The following is a 26339-nucleotide window of genomic DNA, read 5'->3' on the forward strand; positions in this document are numbered from 1 at the left end:
TGTACTTGAAAAGTACCAAAGGGTTTATGTTTCTGAAAACAAAAAATTTTGCGAGACAGTAAAATATACATACATTATGTAAGCTTGATCAGCGTGAAAACCAAATTGAGCCTTGACTTTTGGCACACATGAAAAGTATTTTGGTCCCGATAATTTCGTAACGATCGGATAATTAACTCGGCGTCGGACCAAAGAAATAAGCAGAGAATATAAAATGTGTACTATAAATTAATTAGGCCTGTTGGATTGCGTTATTAATATAAATTTTGTTTTTTTTTTTTGATTTTTTTGTTTTTTACCAAAGTTTGCTTATTTACAAATAAGTACAGGGTCTCTGATAGTCGAGTTTGCTCGACAGTTGACTTTACTAGTAGTTCATAATTGAGAAGCCCTGAATGATAAACGAAACGAATATGCTTCGATACTCTCTTCCATAACAAATTCTTATAATTATTATTACATATTAAAAAAAAATTGATTGATTTGTTTATCATTTGCTTTTCTTTCTGCATCTGCTTTATCTTTGTAGAATTCTGTGTATGTATGTGTGTATGTGTAATTTAGTGTGGGAGAAAAGATTGTGTGTGTGTGTGTCTTTGTGTGTAGTTGTCAAATTAAAGAGCGCAACTCAAGTGTAAAGAGTTGTAATTACAATTGCCAAACTGAAGTCCTTTGTGTATGTGAGCGAGCAGAGAGTGTGTGTGTATGTGCGGTTGTAAAAGTTGAGCTTAGTTTTTGAATTTAAGAGCGCAAATGAAATTTGTTGATTTTTTAAAAGTGTTCTAATTACATTTGCCAACTGGCGGTATTTAGCTAAAGCGGCGCTGTGTCTATTATTATAATTATTATTATTATTATTGTGTGTATTATTTTTATATTTTTTTGTTTTGTTTTGCTTTGTTTTTGTTTTTGGTCAGCCTCTAGGGCTGCTGATCGTGCTGTTCCTCCTCCTCCTCCTCCTCCTGCTTTATAACAACGTAACGTATTGGCGGCGACATAATCAGCTGTTGTTGTTGTTGTTCCTGTTGCTCTTCCTGCTGCTCTTCTTCTTTGTTTTGTTGTGATCGGGAACTCTTACGACGTCGACGTCGCCGTCGCCAATTGCCATCACGTTGCTGCCAGCTCTACTTCATGTCGCGACGTCGCTTGATGCTGCCATCGCACGTCGGCAGATGGCGCTGCAGGAAGCCTTCGAACACGAATTTGCGTCCACAGCGATGGCAGCTAAACTCTCGCTTCTCCTCCACCTGCTGCTTGTGCTGACGCAGTGCCTCCGCATTCGAGTATTTGTCGCGACACGTGTCGCACGCATAACGTCGCTTCACCTGACCCACATCGAAGACAACGGTAAAGTTCTGGGTGCAAAAGGAGCAGGTGAACTCCTTGACCACCACCTTCTTGCCGCCATGCTGCGCTGCCAGCGCCTCTGCCTCCGCCTCCAGCTTGTCCTGATGCTTGTGCGAATCCATGTGCGTATTGTATTTGGACTCGTCCACAAACTTGCGATAACAGCGCGTGCAACGGAACGGCTGTTCGCCAGTGTGACGCATCATGTGCTCCTTGAGGTAGGCAACCGAATTGAAAATCTTGCTGCACACCTTGCACTTGCGATCCTCGGCGGACACCTCATTTCGCTGCCGGAGACAGGCGCGCATGTGCAGCTTCAAGGAGCCGGCGGCACTATAGCAATTACCGCAATTGGGACAATAGAAGGTCTTGTTGCGCGACTGCGAATCGGAGTCGGGACTGTGATCAATGGTGCCCTCGAAGACAATGGAACCGAGTTCGTCGTCCTCCTCCTCGCCTTCTTCGTGCTCCTCACCCTCCTCGTGCTCCACACCCACAATTTCATCGTCATCCTGCTCCAGTGTCTCCTCCTCCTCATCATCTTCTTCCTCGTCGTCCTCCTCGTCCATGGTGGGCACAATATGCAGTATGGTATGCGTGCCATCGCCCTGCTCTATGGTCTCCACCTCCTCCACGGTGCTGTTCTCCACCAGCTGTTGCAGTGTGACCGCATGTCCGTTCTCATCGATAATCACCTCCTGGGCATTGGCCAGGGCCTCGTGATCGCGATCGCTGAGTGTGACCACCGCTGTCTCTGTGTCATCATCTTCGGTGGTATATGCATACGTATATTGTGTCGGCTCCACGTCCTCCTCCTCCACCTCCTCCTCTTCCTCCTCGTCCGCTTGTTGAATGATAACGGGCACTATTTGCTCCTCCTTGCCCACCACATTCGCATCGGACGCTGTGTACTTAATGCGCTTTGAATTCATTGCTGTCGCGCACTGCTAATTAAATAGTACTATTATTGATTAACAATTTGTTGTATTATTAATTAATTCAAACGTTGTTGTTCTTTTCTTTTCGTTTTGCGCTTTGCTGTTACTGTATTTTTTGCCTCTTTTTTTTTGTTGCTTTACGCGGCGTGGCGTAGCGTCAGCGCCTCTCCTCCAGCACCTTTTTTCTTTAATTGTAATTGTGTGCGTGTGTCAGTTTTAGTTTCAGCTTTGTGTTTTTTGTTACGCTTCTCGTTTTCAATTTCCGCTTCGATTTTCGTCGCTGGCACTGTAAAAATGTTTGTAAACAAATCGCTAGTTGGTAAATTACATTTGGCGCGTTTGAATTATACTTTTTTCTTACAATAGTCAACACTCTTTCGCGACTTTCTTGCCACCAAGTTTAATTCTTTCACTTCAATATCACAATTTTCGTCGATTGTGGCAACATCGTCTAATAATGGTCACACTGGTCAAAATGCTGTGGAGTCTTTGGTATTTTTCCCACAAACGTGAAGTTGGCTGCATTACGCATTTCACATAAACGTCACGTAAAGGTGGTTACGTCACTCATTTTTTTCACTTAACGTTACGTTGCGCATAAAAATGCTTTAAAGACATGTATTTGTAATTAGACAGGCAACCGTGGGAAATTTATAATTAAAATAAACTCAATGTTAAGTTAAATATCGATTAATGTTGACTGCAGTAAATGGAAAGACTTAATAACGTAGTTGCTCCGAAAAGGTGGCAGCGCTGCAGACTGGCGTCTGTTCTTATCTGTACAACAGTTGCGTAGCTGTTGATTAAGTTGCGCGCCATTTTAAAATAAATGCTTTGAATGGCTAAATTTTGTTTGTATGATTTGAATTTAAGTTTGTAAATGTAATCAAATTTTTTATTTGTTTATAAACATTTTGTGTGTATATATGGTAATTTGTGAGCTCTACAAATTTTTTGTCACGCTGCCAAGCAATTTGGGTGGAAAATATAGTGTCTTTTAAGCCAATTCGTGTGCACCTATAAAATGTATTAATTATATGCTAACAGCTAACTATTTATAAGTAATGCAATTAAAATAATATGTAAAGCACACACAAGTGTACATCGATCTTATTAATAATGTGAAATTAAGCTTATATGTTATATACGAGTATAAACCAATTTCAAATACTATTATGTTTATTTTTGGCTTAAAATAAGTACTAATACTTTGTAGTGTTGTGTGTATGCGAAATGGTAACGATTAGATATGCATTTTTCTTTTGTTTACTCAGCTTTTCAGTCTGTTTTACATTAATTAACAAGCGGCATTTTCGCTTTTCGACCTTGAACCACTTACAAGCCGATCGACGTGAATATATATATACTTATAGACAGTATATATATGTATGTATGTCAGCTTTAAGTCGAAACTTGCCGTCAATAAGCAATAATTTCTTCTTCTTGTTTTTCACGTGATCTTGAAAATATTTCCATTTACGATAACACATTTCCACAGCTGAACGCAATAAGTCATTCCCTCCGTGGAAAAGTTTCAGTTACTCATATGCCCTGTAAATATATTTAAAAGGGTACAATAAACTCATACACTTCGAGTTGCATTCTTAACTCTTTTTATTTAATTCCAATTTCTACAATGTGAAACAGTTTCCCTTACGCGTATACCCTGTAAATAAATTTAAAAGAGGAATAGTCTTTTACATTTCAAATTACATTCTTTACTGTTCTTATCTATACGCGAAATTTCTTCAATACAAACAACTTTCAGTTTCTCCTATACCCTGTACAAATAGCGTACATGTCGAACTGCACTCCACTTGCCTCGGATATCGAATTATGTATAAATAAATTTTAAATTAAAATTTTTCAGAACATATAATTTCAAGTGCATAAAATTTGATTTATCTTAATATTAATTATAGGGTGTCTGATAGTCTCCGTTGCAATGATCTCACTAGTTTTTTATTTTTGCTTAGCTAAGGGATAAACTGATACTTAATCAGCAAGTCAAGATCATCAAACGTCATCCAGCATTGCACATTGTACTTACATTGAGAGATATTTATGAGCAGACAGCACCGATGACGTGGTATAAAAAAAGGGAGTATCGTATTATATAATATGTGTATAGACGTACAGTTATTGAACTGCGCACTTAACAAAGCCAAATTTAAGAGATATACACAGAAAGAAAATAAAATAGTGCCGTTATATTACAAAATATTTAAGAAGAAAATATATGTATGTAAAATAAATCGGGGTAATACGATTAATTGGAGGGGGCACTCTCACTTCATGGAACCCATTTCAGATTGAATAAACGTTGCAGTCACGTTTGCAAATGCAAATGGATAATTTAAACACACAAGTGTTTATCTAGTATACAGACTTTATTAGTGGGCAAAAATGTATAATATAGTTTGGATGTACATATAGTTAATCAAGTAATTGTTGTATCAAAAAAAAAAAATATAAATATATTTAGCATATTTGATTTATTTATAAAGAAGAATAAATTCTTACTTTAATAATTGTTTAATATTAAAAAAAAATGGTTAAGCACAATGGATTTCAAAATTCTTTTTTATATATATTTAATAATATATTAAAATTTGTTTGTATTTATAAATTTGATTTATTTATGTATTTATTTATTAAGAGGAATAAATTCGCAGCCTATAAATTCGTTTTGTTCATTTATTTATTTAAATTTAAAAAGTTAAGCCCAATGAGTCTAAATATTTCTTCTTTTTTACTCCAATTTTAAATTTGTCGATTGTTTATTTTGTCAAAACAATTACTTGACTAGCTGTACGAACTATTCCGTCGTTCATTGTGGTAGGGCCATGCTATTTTTTTAATGGCCGTGCTTTTTATCTGTCGTTTGCCAATTGCATCATAAGCTGCAATGAATAAGGGGAAAAGGGAAATATGGGGAAGATTGTGTATTACGTTGTGAATTCTATAGTCAAACTTTATCCACTTGACGTCGATTGTGACTAATGTGTAAGCTTATTAATCATACGCCTATTTTATGTTCCATTGTGAAATAATAGTTACAATTCGCATGTTTCCAGATTCTAGAATATTCTCATATATTTTAATATTGACACAATTTCCAGTTAGCATCAAATTGTCTATTTACCTTCATTTCTCAGCTGTCTGTGCGTCGATACGTGCCCAAATGTCATTATTCATATCGAATTGCAACATGTCGTCTAGGCAAAAACTTGGTTCTTTTTCATCCGAACTTGTTGGTGGAAAGTTTTCGATTTTCACATTCACTATTTTGAGTAATGCATGAGTAACTACAAAAAGGTACAGTAAGTCACTAAAGGGTGTTGACAGAACATCATTTTTTTATACTTATATTTTATTTTTCTTATCTATGGTTTTTAAAAGCAGTTAAAAAAGAAAATAAATTTTATCAAATTTTAATAATTTTAAAAATAAATAGCAAATATGTGAATTTGTATTATGTCAAAATTGATTTGTTTGCTTGTGTTTGTGTGTGTTCCCGTTAGCTTTTAAGTTGCTTGCATTGCTTGGCATAATGAGCAGGGCGTTGCCAGACTTTCAATAAAATTTGCATTTGCATGTGGTTGGGGTTTTTAACTTGTTGACTTTGCGGTTTATTTATTACTTCTTTTTTTTTGCTCTTATTTTTTGTATCGTGACGGCACGTGCTGCAGTCAGCAAAAAGTTATCGTCCAAGTTATCATAAATTTCGTCATCAAGAATAAACAAATGTTGTTGAAGAAGATGATGCTATCATTGACAATTCAAAAAATATTTTTAAACATATTAAACTTAAGCACTTGTACGACCAAACTTTTTAAACTGTTCTTTTATTTTTGTCCTTTTTCTTTACTAACTCATTTACCATTCCTTTTCCGGATTTTCTCGTCAGTTTGTTCTGTTTTTGTGTCGAGTATGGTTTATTGGTATATGGCTGAAAAAGTCTTAGGGTCGGGAAGAATTTATAGGAAAAATCAGGGAACCGTAACCGAAATTAGTTTTCTTTCAAGAACCGAATCGCTGTACCGGTATGATTGTGGTAAAGTTGATAAGTCAAATAGTTGACAAACTTCCAACTGTCATAACTTGAAGAAAACTGACCCGATACTTAATCGGAATGCCGTTTTGATCATGATTCGGTCTCTTAATTCATACTGCAGCTCAATTTTTTGCATTTAGAAAGTTATATTGTTTTTCGACCATCATAGCCATAGTTCGATTTCGATGGTAAGGGTCCCCCCTTTGGAATTTTAAAAAATTATTATTTTTTATCTCAAGTTTTTACTTTTAATCGACTCCCTATATTGTAATTAGTATAAAACAGTACTTTAAATTTGATTCTGAGACCTTTCATTTTTCTGTAAAAAATCATGTCAAATCGGAAAAAAATGTTGACTTGTAAAGTTGCTAGGTCAAAAGTTCGACCGACTTCAAACTTTCATAGCTTTGTCAAACCTGGCCCGATTTTCAAGCGGAATGTCATTTTGATCTTGGTTTGGCCTGTGTATTCATTCTGCATTAAAATTTATTTAATTTTGTAAAAAAAAATATTTTCCTCTAAATCTTGGATTCGATCCTAAGGGTCCCCCCTTTGATATTTTGAAAATGGAAAATTTTAAATCTCAAGTTTTCACTTTTAATCAACTCCTTATATCGCATTTAGCATAAAACAACACTTTAAAACTGATTTTCAGACATTTAATTTTCTTGTAAAAAATCAAGTGAAATTGAACAAAAATTTTGACTTGTAAAAAAGTCTATGGATCCTAGGTCTGACCAGCTTCAAACTGTCATAACTTTGTCAAAAGTGAACCGATTTTCAAAGGGAACATTATTTTGATAATGGTTCGGTTTCTAAATTCATTCCGCATTCAAATTTAATTAATTTTGTAAAAAAAAAAATTCTCTCTAGATATGAGTTTAGACTTTAATACCATATGAAATTTTGAAAAATGAAAATTTTAAATCTCAAGTTTTTACGTTTATTCAACTCCTTATATCATAATTAGTATAAAACGACACTTTAAACTTGATTCTGAGGCCTTTCGTTTTCTTGTAAAAAATCATGTCAAAATTAAGAAATATTTTGACTTGAAAAGTTGCTAGATCAGAGGCTGGAGCAACTTCGAACTGTCATAACTTTGGCCAAACTGTACCGATTTTCAAGCGAAATGTCATTTTAATCATAGTTTGGCATTTAAATTTATTTTGCATTAAATTTTTCTTAAATTCGTTAAAAAAATTTAATTTCTCTGGATCTAAGTATTTACTTCGATGTCATAATTATCATAAAACGACCACTTATCATTTTGACATGTTTTAAAATTGATTTGGTGTACCGTTACGTACTGGTACTGATACCGAAACCGAAAGAAGAAATCTAAAATAGAACCTTTTACCGAAATAATTGTTTCGGAACGTACCGAAACCGAAACCGTAATCGGTTTGAATTTTTGGAAAAAGTAAATTAGATCCATTTATTAATGATTAAGATACGTATAGATAAATATAACTAAATGTAACATAGTTTCTTAGTATAATTTGTCTTGCTCTAATAATTGCATACATAGTAACAAAAACAAAGAAAAAATAAAAAAATCCATTAGGCATGCCTAATTACTGGCCAGAGTCCAGGAGCAACAACAACAGCAACATCAACAACAAATACTACTTTAATATATACTCATAAAGCCACATGTGGATATGATAATCCAAAACGAAAAAAATTGTCAGACCAAAACGACCCCATGGGTCTTGCATGGGTTTAATTGCACTCTCGATGCTTTTGTTGCTGATTTTAATTTCATTTTTATTTACAATTGTTGTTGTTGTTGTTGCGGTAATGAGCGAACGAGAAACAGAAAGAGAAGGACGAAAAATAATTGCAATGCATTTGCTTTTGCTTAAATATGTCATTTTACTTTTTATTTTAATTGAGTTCTCAACTTAAAATTATACAAAAAAAAATAATAATAATTATAAAAATAATGTACTTGCATTTAAATAAATTGCTACAATAAACATAAAGCTGAGCGCAAAAAAACATTCCAAGCAAAATGATAATTTTGATCTGTGATCTGTTTCCCTTTTAAGGTTTTTAGATGTTCTGCCTTTTAAAACTGGTTCCAGAAATGTGCTTCCGTTTGGTCGAGGATGCGCTTTAATCGTAGACTGGTCTGTTAGTTTGTTAACTGGTTTGGTCTCTTAGCTGGATGTGCGATCGACGACAACAGTGTCCACTGTAACGGCTGCTCCATTGGCTGCATGTGTTCCATTGCCATTTTGGCCATTGGTCGCTGCCTGAGGCGGTTCAATCGGAGGCAGACCGACAAGTTTCTCGCTCTCACGCCAAAGCCAATTGGCCGTGTCCATGTCACGTGCCCAGGGCATCAGCGGGAAACGCATGCAGTCGGAGTAATAGTCACCCGAGGATCCATCCAGCGACGGATCGAGCGCCAGACGCAACGAGGTCTGTGCTCCGGCACGTGGCGTCTTGAACAGATACAGCGAGACCACTTTGAGTGTACTCTTCAACCAGTTGGGTCCGGCAAAGTGACGATTTAGCTCCGTGCGCACCACACCCGGATGACAGCAGTTGACCGTAACGCCGGAGTCCTTGAGCAACGTGGACAGTTTCCGTGTAAAGAGTATGTTCGACAATTTGGACTGACTGTACGCGCCAAAGAATTTACTGTACTTCCGCTCGCTCATCAGATCATCACGGTTGATCCGTCCAAAAATATGTGCCGCCGAACTGACCACAACAATGCGACTCGGAGAGGATTGCTTGAGACGATCCAGCAGAAGATTCGTTAGCAGAAAGTGACCCAGATGATTGACGCCAAACTGCTGCTCATAGCCATCAGCGGTTAAGGAGCGTGGACAGGCCATGATGCCCGCATTGTTGATCAGCAGATCGAGCCGGGTTTCCTCCGCCTTGAACCTTGCCACAAAGTTGCGCACCGACTCCAATGATCCCAGATCCAAGCTGCGATTGAACAACTGTTGATTCTGTGTGCGATCAATGATCTCAATGCGAGCTGCCTCACAGCGTGCGGGATCCCGACATGCCATATAGATCTTGGCTCCTCTTCGGGCCAACTCCAGCACCGTCTCCTTGCCAATGCCCGTATTGCAGCCGGTTACGATAACCACTTTGCCATCGATGCGATTCTTCTTGCGATAAACCGGACCTTGGATGATCTTACGAAGCAGCCACATCACTGAGATCACACACAAGCCAATCAGCAGGATCAACACCAGCCACGCCCAAATGCCACGAAAGCAGAGCGCCTTCTCGGCTGCTTCGGCGGTTGGGTCGAAAACTGTCGGCGTCGTCGGCGTGACAACTTCCGACATAGCTAATTAACGGCGTCGGTGTCTGTGTGTGTGTGTGTGTGTTAGTGTGGGAGCTTTAGTCGACAGCAGGATTTGGGAAATAGAGAATGTTGGGTAAAGGTGTAAAGCCTGTGAACGATAGTAAATAATCGATTAGAATGCGCGTTATCGATTTGGTTTCCTAGTAACTAGCTGGGTAAGTTAACTTGACATCAGTGCTGCCATAAGTCGATAAGAAAAACAGGATAGACAGACTCCGAAAAATGGACAAAAATAGGACAAATATTTTTAAAAGAGACTAATTTCCAAATTTACACATTGAACAACGTACACATTTCTTCAAGCACATTTATCGATAACAAATGCATTTGCTCACTTTCCAACATTCTTGTTGTTGTTTTTAAAGTTAAAGCTTGTGTTGTCATAAAACACTTTCCAAACAAATATTTGAAACGTTTTTGACTTGCTGACGGATTTGTTGTACTTGCCAAATGAGATGATGATGACCCAAATGTATTTTTCTGTTTTCCTTTTCTTTCTTTTATTTTCTGTTTTCGGTTACACTTCCTCACGCGCTAATTTCACACTTTATGCGACGGCAACAACAACAACGACAACGACTTTCGTTTAGTTTGAGCACTTGACGAATCGTTATGCAGGCTATCTCTTTCGATCTGCAGCAGGCTGTGTGTGTATTTCTGTTATTGTTGTTGTTCTTGCTCTTGTTGTTAACTCTTTAACTGTTAACCGTTGCCGTCTAAGCGTCTCGCGCGATCTTAACCAACTGAATTTGACTTTAACTCCCGAATGCTCCACCTGAGACGCTAACACGTCAAAAATAACCTGAAAACAATGTTTTTTTTTCACTTTTTTTTTTCTTGTTGTATTTATGTGTTTGTAAGCGGCGTCGTCGCTTTGGCGTCTGTTATTAACATAACTTTATGCATGTGCATGCGTCGCAGTCGACGTCGCTGCCGGCGTCGCAGTCGCCGTGCGCTTGCCTGCTCTGCCTTATATGACATACATACATTGTACAGATATGCTCACACACATACAGTTAGTCAAGAAAGTGTTTTGACCAAATTCAAATTCACATATTTGTTTAGTTGGACCGGTTCGGTTCGCACTTCTCACTAGCACTTATCGCATTTTGAACCGAACCTTTGAAACCTTGTAGATCCAAATCTGAACCGATCCACAAATTACATAATTTTAAAAATTTTGTACGCGGAATTGAGGAAATGAAGAAAATGAATATATAAGAACTCGTTGAGACTTTGAATGAAAAAGGTCATATTTAATTTTTCGAAAAAATTTTGATTCAAGCTTTTTAAAAAAAGAAAGGTAACTTGGTATAATGAATCAAGAAATATTTAAAAGAGTATTTTCTGGAAGACAGAAAATATGACTGAAAAAACTAAATCTCTGACATTTGAGGAACACCGACATTTCGAGTGGTTGTTTTCAGAAGCTATTCTGTTCAAAAACTCTACAGATATAAACCGGCTTGCGAATCGAATCTAAGTTGTTATCTATGGTTCGAACCGAACCTTTATCATCAATTTATCAATTTTCAATTATCAATTTTGGTGGTATGCAACCTTGGTCAAAACACTTTCTTGAGTAGGTGTACATGCTTGTACCATATGTAGAAGCCGCAACGGCCACAAAGTCTGTCATTCCCAATTGTATACCCTTGCAGAGGGTATTATAATTTGGTCACGAAATGTGTTAGACATAATAGGAGGCAGACCCCATAAAGTAGACAGTTAGTCAAAGTAGCTAATTGGGCAAATTAAAAAAATAAGCATATTTCATTTTGCAAAAAAATATTCATATCTTGTTATTTAATCAATTTTAAATTTTAATATACTTAGTTTCTTATGGTGTCCAGAAAAGGTTAAGCAAAAAATTAACAAGCTGTGGAACAACTATATTAAAAAAAACATAACAAGCTTTAAAAAAAAAACGTATTTTCAGGTATTTTAACTAAATGAAATAAATCAAGTATATATTAAAACTTTGTTTTAAATCTACAGGGCTCTGCAAAGGGTATTAAATGTACGGTTCATCGAAAATAACATTTCTTTCATGTTTTGTTGCTGTTTGCTGCTGGCTTTAGTTTCTTTTTTCTTCTCTCGAATTGTATTTTTAACTTTCACTTTAAAGCGCTTTTTTCTCGCTTGGCTGCCAGCGTCGACGCCGCAGTCGCCGTTGCCGTCGCAGTCGACGTCGCTGTTGTTGGATAATTTAACTTGCATTTTGTTTTATTCAGTTTTTTCAGGTTCTTCAGTTTGTTTTGATTGTTGTTGCCGCCGCAGTGCGGGATTTGCCCTAACTTCTCACCACTCTCTCCTCTCGGCACTTCTTACTCTTCTTTCTCAGTTATTGTCACTTTTTCGCTTAGCCATGACTGGAATCACTTAAAGCCACTTTAACAAAGTTTTGGCCCACGAAGCGACGTTGCTATGGGAACGAGAAACTTTATTGCTTCCAGTTTCTGTTTCCCTTTTTTTTTTTGTAAATAAAGCTGCACCGCGTGATTTTTCTTTTTAAGGATTATTATAGAAAACTTTACGCTCTCAAAGGCATTTTACAGGGAAGTTCTTAAAGTAATGCAAAAGTCAAGAAGGTCTTTAAAAAAAATAACAAGAAGCAAATACAAAGAAAAGATTTAAAAAAGACTTTTTTGAAATTATCTTTAAGTTTTCAAACAGTCAGTAAAAAAGTGAGAAAGTCAGTTTTGCTTCAGTTTTATATTTAGAAAAACAGTTTAGCGGGTATTTTAAAAGGATTTTTTAAGCAAACATTAATATTAACTATTAAAACAGACAAAGAGAGGTTAATAATTAGGATGAACTAAATAAATAGTTAGTATAACTTTAGTTTAATTTAGAAAACTAGCAATAGAATGTATTTTTTTTTTTTAAATTTTTATAGGGTAATTAAAAAACTCAAATTTGTTTGGAATGAAAGTCTCTTGTTAAATTTTTAAACAACCAGGAACTACTTTAAACGTTATAATAGACAAAATAAATAATAGTATAGTAATGCAGTTTAAAAATCCTATTAATAAATTCTAGATCTGAAAAACAAAATAAAGAAAGAAACCTAAAAAAGTGGTAAAAATTTTTGGCTTCAGTTTAATTTATAAATCCATTTATTGCAAAGACTTAAGTCTACTTTGGAACACTTAAAGTGTACTCTAACCAATCCTAAGAAATGCTAATCCTAAAGATGCAATTGACTTGAGAAAATACCAAGAACTGTTATTTAATTGCCAGATGCCACCAATTGACAGAGCTATTCACTAATGACGACTGTCTTAATTGACTCATCATCACGTGCGGTCTGCTGTTTTATTGAAGGCAGACCGACAAGTCTCTCACTTTCGCGCCAAAGCCAATTGGCCGTGTTCTTGTCACGTGCCCAAGGCACCAGTGGGAAACGTAAGCTATCCGAGTAATAGTCACCCGACGAGTTTTCCAGCACCGGATCAAGGGCGAGACGCAGCTGCGTTTGGGCGCCAGCTCGAGGCGTTTTCACGAAATACAACGAGATGATGCTGAGCAGGGCTAGAATCCATCTCGGGGCCACAAAGTGACGATTCAGCTCCGTGCGCACCAAACCGGGATGACAACAGTTGACCGTGACTCCAGTGCCTTGGAGCAACGTGGACAGTTTGCGTGTGAAAAGGACATTAGCCAGTTTGGATTGAGTGTATGCTCCCATCATTTTTCGATAGTTGCGATCGCCCATAAGATCATCACGATTGATGCGACCGAAGAGATGTGCAATGGAACTGACCACGACAATGCGACTCGGAGCGGATTGCTTGAGACGATCCAGCAGAAGATTCGTTAGCAGAAAGTGACCCAGATGATTGACGCCAAACTGCTGCTCATAGCCATCAGCGGTTAAGGAACGTGGACAGGCCATGATGCCCGCATTGTTGATCAGCAGATCGAGGCGGGTTTCCTCCGCCTTGAACCTTGCCACAAAGTTGCGCACCGACTCCAATGATCCCAGATCCAAGCTGCGATTGAACAACTGTTGATTCTGTGTGCGATCAATGATCTCAATGCGAGCTGCCTCACAGCGTGCGGGATCCCGACATGCCATATAGATCTTGGCTCCTCTTCGGGCCAACTCCAGCACCGTCTCCTTGCCAATGCCCGTATTGCAGCCGGTTACGATAACCACTTTGCCATCGATGCGATTCTTCTTGCGATAAACTGGACCCTGAATAAACTTCCGCAATAGCCATAAAACTAACACTACAAATAATACAATCAGCAGTAACGGCACGAGTTTGGCCCAAATGCCCCGAAAGCAGAACGTCTTCTCCTCGGTGGGTTTATTATTTGTCGTATTCATTGTGGGTGTGATGGACTCAATTATATCTAATGCTACAAATCATGTTCATCTGTCAGTTTAAGCCGACATCAGGTTTAAATAGATTTGGCGTCCAACGTGTGTTTGTTGTATGTTAATTGGAGGATATTTCAACAGTTAATAGAGTTCAAATAATCTATAAAAGAAAACCAGATAGAACGCAAGTTTTGAAGTATTTCTTGGTTCTAGAGAATCTTAAATACTTACTTGCTATCTTTGAGGGACTAGAACTTCTATCTGACTGTTTCAGTTTCACAATAATTGCTTCTTTTATAGCGTTCGACATAAACTAATTCAGCTTTATTTTTTAGGGATGTTTTTCGGAAAAATCACAGCTGTGATGGATTTCACAATTATAAACTAAATAGACTGAATGTCAACGACATTTTCGTGGCTATAAAACATGCATAAGCTTCAAGTAAACTAATTTATGTAAATTATAAGAAAATGTTATGAATGTTTAGAACTACGATGTCTGATTGAAAACAATGCGGAAGGCCTTTAAAGAAGAAAATCCCCTGGGGTAATTGTGGTTAGATAAGACTGTTGTAACTGACGACAAATTTCTGAGATTTGAAAATATTTTCTTAGAAAAAACCCCATTGAGTTGGTTTTAAAGCAATGTCCTTGAACTTATTTACGCAAAAATTCCTATAAACAAGTTGAAGAACGTTCGCTACTCAAAATAAATGAAAAAGAAAAAAACAAAAACAAAAAAAATGTCAAGAAAAATAGGGAAATCCGTTGAAATACAAAATCAATATACTCATAATAATCCGTAAAACGCGCGGGCACAGTTGAATGTCCTTGACACAGGCAAACCGCGAAGAGGACTATGCTGGCCATGGACATTCCCTCCACGGGGGTCAATGGGGGTGAAAAGGGCTCTGTCATCTTTGTCACCGCAGACGAGTGAAACTTCGACATCGTCTGTCGTTGTTGGCCATGTGGCTGACGTGAGTTTTGGCATGTAAACGTGTCTACAGCTTCTGACAATGAGAGAAATCAAAACTCACAGAGAGAACAAGATAGCGCGAGAGAGGTAGAGAGAGAGAGAGAGAGAGAGAGAGTTGCGCGTACGAAAAACTTTGACTAGGTCAGGATAACAAGGCGTGTTCGTGTTGTTTAATCGATGAGAAGCAACAACCCCCTCTTAAGTTTACACTCGTAACCAGTCACATTACCATGCTCAGCTGCTGCCGCTCTCACCGCATGCCCCTCATTCCACCCCAATCCGCCCCTGTCGCTAGAACTGAGCCCAGCCCTTTGTTTTCAAACGCAAGGCGAGTTTTGGAAATTTTCCATTGCATGATTTAATTTGAATGACGGCGTCCCTTGTTGTTGTTATTACTGCACATTGGGAACTTGTTACTCATGTTGACTCAAAAGAAAAAACAACGTATCGATTAAACCATCGATAAAGAAATTAACAATAATATTATATGTATTATAATTATCACAAATCGTTAGTAATTCTTGTTTGTCAGGTGTAAAGCTATAGATTCATTGCAATAGTTGTTTTCATTTTTAAATTTCAAAAATATTTTCATAACATAACATAACATACCCCTAAAAAAATACCAAATATGCCAAATATCGAATAAAATATCTTCTGTTATGTTATTAACATCTGTTAAATTTTACACTTTGTGTACCTTTAAAATACGTTTCCGTAGTTAGGGGTCTGGGTCTGGTATTGCTAAGTAAATTTTTCCAGTAAAAATTGTTGTTGACAGATCTAGTATTTTTCATAATACAACGATACTACGTTATTTAAATACCCTTAATATATTTTATTGGCAATTTGAATGTTTTCTTGCACCACTGTACATGCCTTAGATGTAAGCTAATCAATGATTAAACCAAATTCCATAATTTTACTTGCAATTAAAGTGTTTTCTTGCCCCACTGTACATGCCTTAGATGTAAGCTAATCAATGATTAAACCAAATTCCATAACTTTACTAGCAATTAAAATGTTTTCTTGCCCCACTGTACATGCTTTAGATGTAAGCTAATCAATGATTGAACCAAGTTTCATAATTTTACTTGCAATTTAAATGTTTTTTTGTCCCACTGTGCTCGCTTTAACAATGAGCTCACCTATATCGGTAAGTCCCCCAATTAAAATGTGCCCATGCTCTACTGTGCGTGCTTTTACTCCCACAATGGTGCTCGTTCTATTTTGCGCAAGGTGCTCGCCTCTCCTGCATTTCCTTTCTGTTCATCCTCTTTGCTCGTGCTGTACTTAAGTGCGCTTATCGAGTTAGTTGCCATTGCACGTTAATTTACTTATTCCTTGAAGCATCCCGAGCTTATTGTCGATGTCCGCCACGCCTAATGCGAATTGCATTTCTATAGATAACACTGCTACACAGCGAGAAAAAGGTGGTACTAAAGTAATTCTGAATTACTTCGAATTAGGTATTTGCATTCTTAAAATACTTAAGTACGAAAAACTAAAAATGAGCATAAAAAGTCAAATAAAAACTTCACATTTATTTAGTGACATCAAAAAATCTTAAACTTGATTTTCACGAAAGCGATATTCAACTTTTTCGAAAACTTCAAACTCTCATAACTTTGTCAAATCTTAGCCGATTTTCTTGCGGATTAACAGTTGTATCATTATTTGACCTCAATTATGATTCTACATCAAAGTTTGAAAATATTAATTTTTTCCATCATTCTCAATTATTTCCCCTTGACTCGTTTTTAAAAACTTCAAACTGTCATAACTTTCTCAAATCTTAACCGATTTCCTTGCGGATTGTCAATTTCCTCATTATTTGATCTTTATTTTGATTCTGCATCAATTTCTTTCCAATACTGCACATATTTTCTCGTTTCAATAACATTTTATGCTTGTACACATAAGATTGTTTTGAAATACTTAAATAGCAATCGAAAAAAGATCGAGTTTAAAGATTAAATTTATACTTGATTTTTTTGTTCAGTGTACAACATCAAATCCTCTCATCCTGAAAGCCTTACTAATTGAATTAAGCCTTCTACGGAAACCACTTAAGGCATGATTTTTATTTTCTCGTTCGGTATTAGTTTGAGGATACTTAAGTTGTAAGAAATCGTACTTGAAAGGTTCGAGATAAGCTTAAGTAATTTAAATTTTAGTGAGAAAACAAAGTTTGTAATGTGGCGTCTTAAGTTGGAAAAATACTTGATTTTTAAGCTCTGTGCACAACATCAAATCCTTTCATCCTGAAAGGTTTGCTAATTAAATTAAGCCTCCCAAGAAACCACTTAACATAAATTTTTATTCTTTTCTCAATCGGCACTTGTGACGTCAATGCAAATTAGCAGAGAAGAAATGTTAGAAACATACACACACACACACACACTCACTCATAGATATTTATGCTCAAATCGTTTTTGTTTTTCTGTTCTGTTTTTGTTTTGTTTTGATTTTTGGCAACAGGCAGTTTTATACGCTGCCTCTTCACCTTGATCTTTAGCCGCAATCTATAAACAACAATAAAAGAAAGACGCCGAAACACGAGAAAATCAAGCAATCAATGGCGGCAACTGTACATTGCAAATTGGCATGTGCCACAAGTGAAATTTCAAATTTGATTTCATATTTGTCTTGAAAAGAAAAGCCAAATCAAACAATAAAAATAATTAGCCTTTAATTGCAGCTTGCAATTAAATAATCGCTCTCTCACGCACACTCACACATACACAAGAATGTATCAGCAGAAATTGAATTAAAAGCATCAAATGAATAACGCCTTTACTAATTACACATACATATGTATGTACAAAGCATACATTTCCAAGTGGAACCAAAGAGAGTGTAATGTGAGCGAGTGCGAGAGAGCTTGAGCACTCTCTTAACGACATTTTAAGTGCAAAGAGGGGGACGTCAGCTGTTGATGTCTCAGCAGATGTCAGTGGCCGCGTGGCAGACTTATGCATATTTGCACAGAGTCAAAGTCGAAGTTCATTTGAGTGTGTGTTTGTAAATATACATACATATGTATGTATTTATTTCCTTTAAGCGTCATGCTGGCCAAATCGAACGGGTTAAAACGAGAAATTGTTCATCAATTCATAATTGGAGGAGAATTGAATGAAGCACGCGCAACACATTCATGCGGTTAACATTTGATTGTACATACATACATACATACATACATTCATATATAGGCGAGGAGGAGCAGCAGAAGAGAAGCTTAGCTATTGTTATTGTTGTGTGTCGACAATAAAAACCTGTTGTCATTTTTGTTGTTGCCTCGCATAAGCATCAAAAATAACAACAAAACAACAACAACAACACTACTAGTCGTAAATTAGCAAATAGAATCGAAACAACTGAAATGTAACAATAACATGAAACACAACAACAACAACAACAATTCTTAACCCGTGTCAAGGCCAACCCAATTTGTTATTGTGCCCCGCCGCGTGAGTGCGAACGAGAGAGCAAGCAAAATGACAACTAGTAGAGAAGGCTACAATCGAAAATACTCGACTGTGAGAAACCCTGTAAAAACTACATACAATTGAGATCAAAATATATTTATCTCAAGATATAAGAAAATCTGAAAAATAACAACAAAACAACAACAACACTACCAGTCGTAAATTAGCAAATAGAATCGAAACAACTGAAATGTAACAATAACATCAAACAGAACAACAATTCTTAACCCGTGTCAAGGCCAACCCAGATTGTTATTGTGCCCCGCCGCGTGAGTGCGAGCGAGAGAGCAAGCAAAATGACAACTAGTAGAAAAGGCTACAATCGAAAATTCTCGACTGTGAGAAACCCTGTAAGAACTACATACAATACAAAAACTATAGTTTTTGAACCGATAAAGCTATTTCACTGACTAAATAGAAAACATTATAAGCCTTGAAAAGAATCTTAGTCAGGGTGTTCGGACCACAGGGTGCTCCAGACTATGTGTTCCTATTTTATTCTTTTAGATTTGCAGGGATACAAGAGAGACTAAATTCTAAAATATACAGAAAACTACATACTAAGTTTGGTATCCCTAACTCTTGTAGTCTTAAAGATCTGGATGTTCATACAGACACACGAATTTCGAACTTTGATGGTTATAATAAAATTGATATTCCGCAAGGAAATCATTTGAGATTTGTTTTTTCTAAGTTATGACAGTTTCAAGTTTTCAAAAAAGCGTCTAGGGTATGGAAAAAAAGTATGGAAAAAAATAACAGTGATAAAAACAAATTGAATTTTCCAATTTTGAAGCAAAATTAAATTAGAGGTCAAAAAACTATAAAATTGATATTCTGCAAGAAAATCGGTTAAGATTTGACAAAGTTATGACTGTTTGAAGTTTGTGAAAAAGTAGTCAAAACACTTTCTTGACTGACTCTATACATATAGTATATGTATAATTTATGGGGTTGCACACATTTTCCTTTCAACAACAACTTGTATAGACTCTTTGTGCTTTCCAAGTACAGAGTCTAAAGAGAAAAAGCTATACGAAGCGCAATTCACGAATTGGGCATAAGAATGGAAAAAGTCAACGAAAGTAGGTGAAAGAGTGAGGAGAAATTAAATTAGAAGTCAATTGACGCTGCTTAAGACGCCATTGTGCAAACAGCTGCAATAGATCGTCACACACACACACACACACACACACACACACACACACACATATGTTACATACATAGATACATTTATGATATAACATGTTATTGTATCGAATGGATTGCAGATTGCATTAGATGCATTCGATTTGGCAGTGTTTGACGGAGCATGAAAAGTGACTTGATAGAACCATATAAAAACTGTTCAGTGTGTGTGTGTGTGTGTCAGAATGTAGATAATGCGCAGATCTAAGTCTACTTTTTTTTCCCCCACTTTCTACCCATACATACATATTTGTGTAATTTTTGTACAATGTATTATTAGATATTTATATAATTTTCAAAATAGAAAAATTAGATAAGATACAATCTAATTTAAATAAATTGTAAATTGAATTTTTAGATATACTTTTGAATTCAATTTTAATGACAAAACATGCAATTTTTCAATTGATTTGTCATGCCTGCACAACGCTTTCTATCAATCATTCAATTTTTAGAACTAAGCGAAAAAAAAACGCTTGTAAATCAAAGAAATTTGACATTTATGAATGCATAAAATGGCATATATTTGTATCTATATAACTATCTATATCTATCTGCCATATCTCATCGATGAGCAACTGCGTAGCAAAAGTTTATTGTCATGTGAATTTGAAATATGCCAAGCCGAAACTGGCCTAAACCGGTTTCACAAAAACAACAATAACAATATAAAAAAAAAAATAACAATAAACCATGACGAACGATAAGAATCCAGAGATAAGAATTATTCAGTTCAAAACTACTTATATAAGCATCTAGTGTGTTTTATCTATTATTATTGCAATTGCATTTGTTTTTTTTTTTTCAATTTCTTGTTGTGACTAATTGAATTGTACACAAACGGAACGACAGACGGACAGACAGACAGACGGACGGACAGACAGAAGAAGTACAAGTGCAGTTAAAGTTGTTGCACTCGGTGGAAAATGGTTCAAAACTGCTCAAAGTTCAATTCTCAGATGGTTTTTCTTTTGCCTTCAATCTAAACGGGTCTATTTTTAACACTTAGACTCATTTTATGACAATTTTCTCTGTTTCTTATTTTTTTCGGTTATTTATTTATTTATTTTTGGCACACTTAATTGATATTGAACTGCAAATGTCTATTCAATCTACAATTGAAATGCGACTGCCGATTCAATCTGAAATGTGACGCGGAAATCGTCTAGTTATTCAACACAATGGGGTGGATCAGGCTATTATATTGAATAAATGTGCAATAAATTTTATTTTTACTTAAGCAAGTTGCAAATGTCTTTAAATATTATAGCTGCCATTGATAAACAATTAGTTCCAAGAATTTAACCATTATTCAACAAATCAACATACAGTTTTTCAGCAAAATGTATTAAATCAATAGAATCACAAAGTTCTAGTAGAAAAGGGGCAATAACTAAGACTGTAACCTTGACATGAATATATATAAATACTATATTTATTAAGTACCTTTTCCAGCTGTACACTTATTGCACTTATATATTAAACCAGACTGAATCCATTTATTAAAAATACCTACGAAGCAAAGCTCGGATTTTCAAAAGCAGATGGTTTTTATTTTATTAATTAATACATATACATACATATAATGTTTCATTATCATTAGCGTAAGCTTTTTTGAGAGACCCTCTTGGGTCAATTACTATCAGTAGTGTTGTGGTAAAAATGACAAACACCAGCGAAAATTGTTGCCGTCCTGACAACCAGCAGTTAATACATCAAATTGAACCGAGATAAACAAATACTGTAGAAAGGACTCACCCACACTTGTCAAGAAGTACGTAACAGGACATATTTGCGGATATATGTACATAACATATGTAGTAGTAGGTCTATAAGATACCTTGTAAACATGGTACACATTGAGATCAAAATATATGTATCTCAAGATATAATAAAATCTGAAATGTTTTTTTTTTTTTAATTTAATTAGTTAATTTAAAAACAATAATGCTAATCAATAATGCTAATCATAATCATAAAAGAAATCAAAAAAATCCAGCCCTGTTTTACAGTTATCAACAAATAAGGCCCTTGATTTATAGGGTATGAGATTTTAATCTGAGCTTGTTTGTGCTTATCTCCCTTAACACGTTTAATTAACTAATAAAAACTAAATGCCAGCTTAGTTTAGTGAAATTAAACACTTGACCCGCCTGGGCATACATATTTTACAGGGTATTGCGTACACTTGACTACATATTTTGTATGTTATTTGTAGTTCTGTTGACATTGCTATTGATTTTCCTGCCGCTCTTTTTGTTTTTCCGCATGCCAGGGGGTGGTTGACGCGGAAGGGAGGGGAAATACCAGAGGGAATTTTTTTGTGGTGGGGGGGGCGTGTTGAAGGAGGAGGAGGTGGAGGGGGCGCCCAACGCATTTTCTGCGCATTTGGCATGCAATGCAATTGCATTATTCCGTCTCTATCTCTCGCTATCTCTTTCTGTCTCTTTCTCCACTTGTTTTGTTTTTGTGTTTGTGCCCTTTGCGTGTTCCCAGAAAATTAGACATTTGTTTTAATAAGTATTTTTTTTTATAACTTTTTTTTAATATCTTTGCCTTTGTTGTTTATTCTTTGTGTGTGTTTTTTTTTGTTTTTGTGTATGCTTGTTGTTGTTGTTGTTATATATTAATTACTAATCACTAACAAATTTAGGTACATACATATACATAGATTATTAGGTATAAAGGAGAAAAAACAGTAATAATTATTATAATAATAATAGGTACAAATGTATTTTAAATTTAGTATAACATTTTACAAAATGTTTATATTTTCAAGTCTGTTTTTTTATCAGCTCTTTTTGGTTGTTGTTTTTGTTCGCAATGCTATATATGCACATACATACATATATAGAATATGATATACAATATATTATATATTGTCATTAAATTGCGCTTAAGTTTACATTTATTTTCGTAGTTTTTCTCTTTCTTTTTTATTTTTTTTTTGCAAATTCTTGTGTTTATTTTTAGTGTCTTTTGCTACTATTTTTGTGTGTTTTTCTTCTGTTTTTTTTTGTTGTTGTACAATGCAATTGGCAGTTGCAAATTTGTCTCAATTGTTCTTGTTGTTGTTGTTTTTGTCGCTTTTGTTTCCTTTCGAACGAAACCGTTAAGCTTTCTATTCCTTCTATGGTTTCTCAATGTGTGTTCGTGTGTGTGTGTGTGTGTAGTTGTAATATGTATTTGTGGAAGCCTTTTAGTATATGTAAAAAGTACAATACATAGTTGTATAAATATTTGTTTGTATATATGCATATGTAAATATAATATTTATACATATAGATTCGTTAACATACATACATACATTAAGAGAAAAGTTATCTAAAATCAAGAACAAAAAAACGTATCTAAAGCGTAAATATAAAAACTAATAAAAATACACTAAAAAAAGGAAAAAAAACTAATCGCAAACAGCTGCCAACTAAATTCAACACTCTTACAAAAATGTTCGTTATATGCCGCTCTGCTTTCGTTCAGTTGTCATTCTGCTTCTGCCGCTGCCGTCGCTCTGCCGCCTTCGCTGTCATTGCTCTGTTCGCTGCTGCCGCTGCGACCCAGTTTAAAATTAGCTCAGCTGGCGTCGCTGCCGTTGCAAGTTCGCATCCTGGTGGATCTCTTAACCTTGCCAGTTGGCTGCCTTCCAAGCATTTCCCCCACATTCGCATTAGCATTCGAAATCGAATTTCGAATTACGCATTTCTTTGCCATGTCTCGTTCCCAAATGCTGCCGCTGCTGCTGCGCTTAGCCTGGCGATGAGGTGCTGCGACGCAGACGCAGCTTAAGACGATTTAAGCTGCTGCCGCTGCTGCAGCGGCGTCGACAGCGACGCATGGCATATGGACTGGTGGCCGTTAGCTGCTCAGCGCTGCCGCCGCTGCCGTTGGCAGCATGGTTGAAGTTCAGCTCGGGCGCAGCTGCGCCAGCGGCAGCGACAGCGACAGCGGCTGCGCCAAACGCCTGACAGCAGCGCTTAAAGCGTCGTCCCAAACGACTGACGACGCCAGGACGCTGCGACTGCGACAGCGACTGCAGCTGCAGCTGCGACGGCGGCAGCGACTGTTGCTGTTGCTGCTGTGCAGCGACGCTGTCATTATTATTGTTGTTGTTATTATTGCTGCCGCTGCTGCTGTTGTTATTATTGTTGTTATTGTTGTTGCTGCTGCTGTTTGTGTGTGTGACGCGTTCTCATGACCGCTTGCCGTTGTCCTTGCGAAAGGACTTGCGCAGCTTTTCGACCAAGCGCGTATGGAACTTGGTATAATCGTTGTTGCTCTGCTCCGCCCGATGCTGCTGCATGGTCGCTGTCGTTGTCGCTGCCGCCGCCACTGCTGCTGCTGTCTGCGCTGCGCACTGCGCTGCCGCTTGACGCTCCAGCGCCGAAGCGGTCTGCGTGCGACTTGGCGGACTGGAGCGTGTGGGCGACATCATGGCGGACATCTGCAGCATGCTGCCGTTGTGCGAGCTGCGCGACGCATTGCGCGTGAAGCCACGCGAACTGTGGCAGCGCTGCATCTGCATGCGATGTGCGCCAAGCTGACCGTGCGACGGCGACGTCGCAAAACTCTCGGACTTGCATTCGGACACCTTGCGGCGTCGCTGCTGCTGCGCTGCCGATGCAGAGACAGTGCCAGGTATGCCATTGGGTGTACCTAATGCGCTGGCCAGCGCTGTTGTCGCATTGCCGCTGCTCGTATTCGAGCATTCCGATGTTTTGCGAGAGCGCGAACGCGTGTCCTTATAAATATCATAGTTGTTTTTCATAACCGGCATCATGAAAGCCATTTTGTTGTTGTTGTTATTGTTATTTACACCACACAACACACTCGAAAAAAAATAAATACAAAACAAATTTGTCTGCTTCTCTGTCTCTTTGCCGTTATTCTCGACGTTTCTTTTGCTGCGTTGTTTTTGTTTAGTTGTTGTTTGCTGTTTTGCTTTGATGCAGCGTTTCGTACTTGTTGGTCAAAAGTGCATGCAACAACTGTTATACTACTTATTCGATTTTCACAACAAATTTGATGTTCGCTTTCGCTTTTTAATTTGTCAACAAGCGCTGCACGTCTTTTCGCTGCAACTGCTGAATTGTATTTGAATTGTATTTTGAAATTAACGCTGCCGATGGATGTGCCGCTGTCGCTGCTGCTGCCCATGTCGCTGCTGAGCATGGCAAACACAAAGAGACGGCTGATTTACGCTCTCTCGCACGTGACGTCACCGAATTACACTGCGTGTGTGTTTCACAGAGAGCGACAGTGAGAGAGTGTAAGAGAGAGAGAGAGCGAGAGCGTGTATATGTATGAACAGCGGCGGAAGTTTATGTTCTGAACTTCTTAAGTTTACGATATCGATAATCAATATAGGAACAACTTTAACAATATTTAAATATAGGTAAGGGCAAACATACTTATTAAATTATATGTACATATATGTGTGTATATCGCCACAGGTTGAAATACTCCTCTAGTGAAATAAAGACATATGTACATATGTATGTATGCACATACATACATATGTAAATCTAGAAACAATTGGAACAAATTTGTCAAAATACTTCAAGAGACAAAAGGTGAATTTACTACAGTTACATAAGTATATTATTTAAAATACACTTTACCATACGATATTCAACACATTTACAAACTTGAATTTAAAAAAAAATAAAATTACTATATAGTATGAAATATTTGATTGACATGATTGTAAAACTGAGCCTCAATTCGATGATCTTCGATTTGAAAACTGTTATTTTAGTTAGAATTTTAATATCTTTTAACACTATTGACTTTACTTTAACATAAATAAAAGAATACCTTAAAATGCAAGATATGCAGTTATGCACTCCGCTTAAAGTAAATAACTATTCAAAGTAAATGAGAGTGTTAACGTGTGCGAATGAGTGTGCTGCTGAGCACAAGAACAGCGCGGTTCGAAGAGAAATATGTCAAGAGAATGAGAGAGGGAGAGAGAGAGAGAGGCTGAGGGTGAGAGGGAGCAATAGAGCGCGCCTGCGCGCTGTTGTGCGGGTCAGTTGCCGCTCTTGGAATGTTTACACGCTGCATTGTTTATGCTTAGCCAGATTTTACGATAAAAACAGCAATTACAATGTAACGGTGAAATGTTGAATGCATTTATGTTTGTTTTATTTTTTTTTGTGACTTTCAAGGTCTGCTGATTGTATAACTGCAACTGATATGCACTGCTTAGTGGTCGACTTATGAAATTATCTATTTAGCCTTGTTTAACGTATCTTAATCATGACAAATTGACAACGTAGTGACCAGATTGTGACAACAATATGGTTGTCAAAGTCAAATGCAAACAGTTTAATTGTAAGACTACAACGCTTGCAGGTCTATAGATAAAAAAAACAGACTTATCAGTTGTACTGAGGGTGACTTACCAAGTTTTCTTTTATACCCTGTACTCAATGATGGACGACTAAGGGTGTCATAGCTCTAGAAAAATACATAAGCAGCAGAACAATAGACTATAAGGCTGATATATTCATGATATTATCGCCTGTCAGTCTGTGTGTGTGGTTTAGCTTTCAGCGAAAGTATGAAATGTAGCTTCAGGGTATCTGCTAGTCGACTACAGCACTCTTAATTGTTCCATTCGCCCGCCCAGTTCAAAAAGAAAACAACTGTATAATTTGTTTAAATATGTTT

General features: G+C 36.8%; 4 protein-coding genes across 6 annotated transcripts; all 4 read right to left on the bottom strand.

Annotated features, from left to right (window-relative positions):
* Window positions 1-906: 906 nt before the first annotated feature.
* On the bottom strand, window positions 907-2805 carry LOC117783724 (zinc finger E-box-binding homeobox 1). Of its 2 annotated transcripts, none has more exons than XM_034621261.1 (2): window positions 2647-2805; window positions 907-2571 (listed from the first exon to the last, which is right to left on the bottom strand). In XM_034621261.1, exon 2 carries the CDS (start codon window positions 2277-2279, stop codon window positions 1125-1127), a length of 1155 nt encoding a protein of 384 aa, XP_034477152.1. In that variant the 5' UTR covers window positions 2280-2571; window positions 2647-2805; the 3' UTR covers window positions 907-1124. The 2 variants fall into 2 exon arrangements, with proteins under 2 accessions (XP_034477152.1, XP_034477162.1); XM_034621271.1 differs by having other exon boundaries at window positions 907-2597; window positions 2647-2781.
* Window positions 2806-8297: 5492 nt separating this feature from the next.
* LOC117793620 (retinol dehydrogenase 12-like) lies at window positions 8298-21130 on the bottom strand. Its single transcript, XM_034633987.1, has 2 exons — window positions 21114-21130; window positions 8298-9770 (listed from the first exon to the last, which is right to left on the bottom strand). The coding sequence occupies exon 2, from the start codon at window positions 9660-9662 to the stop codon at window positions 8508-8510; it is 1155 nt and encodes a 384-aa protein (XP_034489878.1). The 5' UTR covers window positions 9663-9770; window positions 21114-21130; the 3' UTR covers window positions 8298-8507.
* LOC117793621 (retinol dehydrogenase 12-like) lies at window positions 12784-14145 on the bottom strand. Its single transcript, XM_034633988.1, has one exon. It carries the CDS (start codon window positions 14016-14018, stop codon window positions 12945-12947), a length of 1074 nt encoding a protein of 357 aa, XP_034489879.1. The 5' UTR covers window positions 14019-14145; the 3' UTR covers window positions 12784-12944.
* Window positions 21131-22649: 1519 nt separating the features above from the next.
* On the bottom strand, window positions 22650-24780 carry LOC117793420. 2 transcript variants are annotated; one of them, XR_004618266.1, is made up of 2 exons: window positions 23793-24780; window positions 23464-23480 (listed from the first exon to the last, which is right to left on the bottom strand). XR_004618266.1 is itself a non-coding variant. In XM_034633732.1 (1 exon), exon 1 carries the CDS (start codon window positions 24451-24453, stop codon window positions 23857-23859), a length of 597 nt encoding a protein of 198 aa, XP_034489623.1. In that variant the 5' UTR covers window positions 24454-24780; the 3' UTR covers window positions 22650-23856. The 2 variants fall into 2 exon arrangements, 1 of the variants encoding a protein (XP_034489623.1); XM_034633732.1 differs by having other exon boundaries at window positions 22650-24780.
* Window positions 24781-26339: the final 1559 nt, after the last annotated feature.

The sequence above is a fragment of the Drosophila innubila genome, chromosome X (assembly GCF_004354385.1).
Source record: "Drosophila innubila isolate TH190305 chromosome X, UK_Dinn_1.0, whole genome shotgun sequence".
Classification (NCBI taxonomy): Eukaryota; Metazoa; Arthropoda; class Insecta; order Diptera; family Drosophilidae; genus Drosophila; species Drosophila innubila.

What these genes read in the sequence shown, in the direction of transcription:
- LOC117793420 (XM_034633732.1), bottom strand. Translation starts at nt 24,453, where the DNA reads ATGGCTTTCATGATGCCGGTTATGAAAAACAACTATGATATTTATAAG.
- LOC117783724 (XM_034621261.1), bottom strand. Translation starts at nt 2,279, where the DNA reads ATGAATTCAAAGCGCATTAAGTACACAGCGTCCGATGCGAATGTGGTG.
- LOC117793620 (XM_034633987.1), bottom strand. Translation starts at nt 9,662, where the DNA reads ATGTCGGAAGTTGTCACGCCGACGACGCCGACAGTTTTCGACCCAACC.
- LOC117793621 (XM_034633988.1), bottom strand. Translation starts at nt 14,018, where the DNA reads ATGAATACGACAAATAATAAACCCACCGAGGAGAAGACGTTCTGCTTT.